General features: G+C 43.5%; 1 protein-coding gene across 1 annotated transcript; it reads left to right on the forward strand.

Moving 5' to 3' along the window:
• Positions 1-1,714: 1,714 nt before the first annotated feature.
• On the forward strand, positions 1,715-2,671 carry LOC101122569 (olfactory receptor 10J1). The gene has a single exon (XM_004003710.5). The coding sequence runs from the start codon at positions 1,742-1,744 to the stop codon at positions 2,669-2,671; it is 930 nt and encodes a 309-aa protein (XP_004003759.2). The 5' UTR covers positions 1,715-1,741.
• Positions 2,672-3,387: the final 716 nt, after the last annotated feature.

The raw sequence follows: 3,387 nt of genomic DNA on the forward strand, positions 1-3,387 counted from the left end.
CCTATTGGTATTTGGAACAGGATAGTTTTCCCTTGGGTGGGATCATCACATGTACTGCAGGACATTCAGCACCACTAATTGCTAGCAGCATCCGTGACCATCACTAGAACAATCGAAAGCTCTAACACACATTTTTTATTTCATAGTAGAGGTGCCATACCACCGCATAACTGGACCAATGCCTAGTTTATGCCTGGAGGCCTCTCAGAAGATAAATGTCTTTAGCCATGTATTTTAGAGTCAAACGAATTTTCCTATTGGGAAATATTTCCTCTTGCAACTTTACTCTCTTTTAGCATTCTTAATGTAAGTGATTAACAGCTGGTCTTCAGTTTCTCTTAAATAATTTTTTATGAACTAGAAGGAGGTCTCTATGTCTACCAAGTTTCCTCACTGATATGATTTACTTTATGCAAAAAGTCTTTTTCTGAATATGCATAAGGAAATCAGAATATAATTTAAATAGCCTACAGGAGCTTACTGTCTAAAGGGACCTAAGTGTGAAATATTACATAAATTGGACTGAGCCTCATCTTTCAACAAAATGATGTATGTTTAGTGTAACTCTGTTCTTTATATTCAGAGCCTACTTTTACTTTAGATGAAGGACACCTGAATTTGCTGCATCTTCCCTAGTACGACTGTTCACCTCCGCAGAGTAGGTGTATTCCTACTCACGAAGTTGTATTAGCTGTAAATTTGCCTGCTAGTTTAGGGAAAATGAAGCTGTACCATGGTTTACAATATACGTGAGTCAGTGCTGTGAAGTGTCAGCCAACTTCCATCATTCAGACAGCAGTGTGGATGGTGGCTGGTTAAGATTCACCTTTTCATTCTTGAAAACAAGCTGAACATTTCTGAATCTGCCTTGCTTTTATTTCCTAAAGGATGTGCAAGGGGATGATTCAAAGCCTTGAAATAAAAGAACTTTCCAGTCAATCCCTAAACAAGTTGTTTTCAAGCATCAAATTCATGCATAATCCTGAGTCAGTGAGATATGCAGATGTAAAAGGTATAAAGCCACAGAGTGCACAGAGGAGGGATGACAATAATCCAAACATGAACATTTCAGAGGACAATATGCATTAATGGAGGAGAAGACATGCATTAGTTTTGAGAACAATTTATTTAAGAGGAGGAAGAGCATTCCAGATGACAAGGATGAAGAGTACGGTGAAGTGGGAATGTACATGGTTATACAGTGCAGTGAAAAAAACTTAGATGATTCTAGCATGCATCGGAGAAGGCAATGGCAACCCACCCCAGTATTCTTGCCTGGAGAATCCCAGGGATGGAGGAGCCTGGTAGGCTGCAGTCCATGGGGTAGCTAAGAGTCGGGCATGACTGAGTGACTTCAGTTTCACTTTTCACTTTCATGCATTGGAGAAGGAAATGGCAACCCACTCCAGTATTCTTGCCTGGAGAATCCCAGGGACAGAGGAGCCTAGTGGGCTGCCATCTATGGAGTTGCACAGAGTCAGACACGACTGAAGTGATTTAGCAGCAGCAGCAGCAGCAGCATGCATAGGAAATTGTATTATAATAGATGGGCACAGAACAAAAATATTTTAAATGAAGATCAGTAAACCTAAAGATTAACTGTATTCCACTGCCACTGGAAAATGTATCCCTAGGTTTATAAAGGAGAACAAAGTTCAATCAGTTTCAGAAATGGATTAAACTGCTTTTCTGAGATTATGTAACTTTTATTCTTCTACGCTTCCAATCTAGTGGCCACTCAATGAAGAGCGAGAACCACACTCTCACCACTGAGTTTGTTTTACAAGGTTTCTCCAGCTTCCACGAGCACCAGCTCACTCTTTTTGTGATGTTTCTTGCACCGTACATCTTAACCCTGGCAGGTAATATAATTATTGTGATCATTATCCGAATCGATCATCATCTCCACACCCCCATGTACTTCTTCCTCAGCATGCTGTCCACTTCAGAGACTATATATACACTAGTTATTCTTCCAAGAATGCTGTCCAGCCTTGTGGGTCTGAGCCAGTCCATTTCATTGGCAGGTTGTGCCTCACAGATGTTCTTTTTTGTAACCTTCGGAATCACTAACTGCTTCCTGCTCACAGCGATGGGCTACGACCGCTATGTGGCCATTTGCCATCCCTTGAGGTACACAGTCATCATGAACAGGAGGGTGTGCATCCAGCTGGTGTGGGGGGCCTGCAGCATTGGGCTGATTGTGGCCACGACACAGGTGACGTCTGTATTCAGGTTACCTTTCTGTGCCACAAAGGTGGCCCACTTCTTCTGTGACATCCGGCCCGTGATGAAGCTCTCCTGCATTGACACGACTGTCAATGAGATCCTGACTTTGATCATCAGTGTTTTCGTGCTCGTTGTGCCTATGGGTCTGGTCTTCATCTCTTATGTCCTCATCATCTCCACCATCCTCCAGATCACGTCTACCGAGGGCCGGAAGAAGGCCTTTGCCACCTGCGCCTCCCACCTCACTGTGGTCATTGTGCACTATGGCTGTGCCTCCATTGCCTACCTCAAGCCCAAGTCAGAGAACAGCAAGGGTGAGGATCAGCTGATCTCAGTGACCTACACTGTCATCACCCCACTACTGAACCCTGTGGTGTACACCCTGAGGAACAAAGAGGCCAAGGAAGCTCTGCTCCAGGCCATTGGCAGGAAGCCTTCCTGACAGTGTGAGGACTGGTTTTCCGAGGCTCTTAGCACTCTAAGCAGGACTGTGAGGAGCTGAGCCCATTTCCTTGGCTCCCAGATACCTGCCCCTTGTGGAGGAGGAAAAGAGAGGAACAGAAGCAGCATCCAACCAGGAGTCTGGAAGCTTTAAATAAAGTCCCTAGGTGAAGTGCTGGCCCTGTTTTTATGGATAATTAAACAAACAAGGATGGGATATGCCTGAAGAAGAGGTTGAAGAGTAGTGTGGGCCAAGGAGTTTTCCCTGATCTCTTGGTTTCCTTGTGGCTCTCTGCTTAATGAAGAGGGTCCTTTAGAAAAGAAAAGAAAAAAATAAAAAACATAATCAAGGACATTCTTCCCTATAATCCCTTCCTTCCTTCTTAAGAGCATGAGAATTTCTCAACCTGGAGTGTCTGTTGGAATCTGTTTGTACATGACGAACCAAGTCATAAATCACTGTGTGAACAGGAAAAGTAGCCTCAGAATGAGATAGCCCAGGGGAAAACAGATTTCCTTTCCCAGCTGCTTTAATTTATCCCAGTTTCTAGCAAAACTGTTTATTAAAGATGGTGACCACTGACAGTTTAATTAGAGATCCTAGCAATTCCAAATCTCATCAGCCATGTTAACAGTCATTTGAGGGCACATCCCAAGATCCTCCCAGGTCAATTCCACTGCCGTTAATTCAGAAAGCAAGTAATGGGCAATGAGGAT

This window comes from Ovis aries, chromosome 1 (assembly GCF_016772045.2).
Source record: "Ovis aries strain OAR_USU_Benz2616 breed Rambouillet chromosome 1, ARS-UI_Ramb_v3.0, whole genome shotgun sequence".
NCBI classification, from domain to species: domain Eukaryota; kingdom Metazoa; phylum Chordata; class Mammalia; order Artiodactyla; family Bovidae; genus Ovis; species Ovis aries.

What these genes read in the sequence shown, in the direction of transcription:
- LOC101122569 (XM_004003710.5), top strand. Translation starts at nt 1,742, where the DNA reads ATGAAGAGCGAGAACCACACTCTCACCACTGAGTTTGTTTTACAAGGT.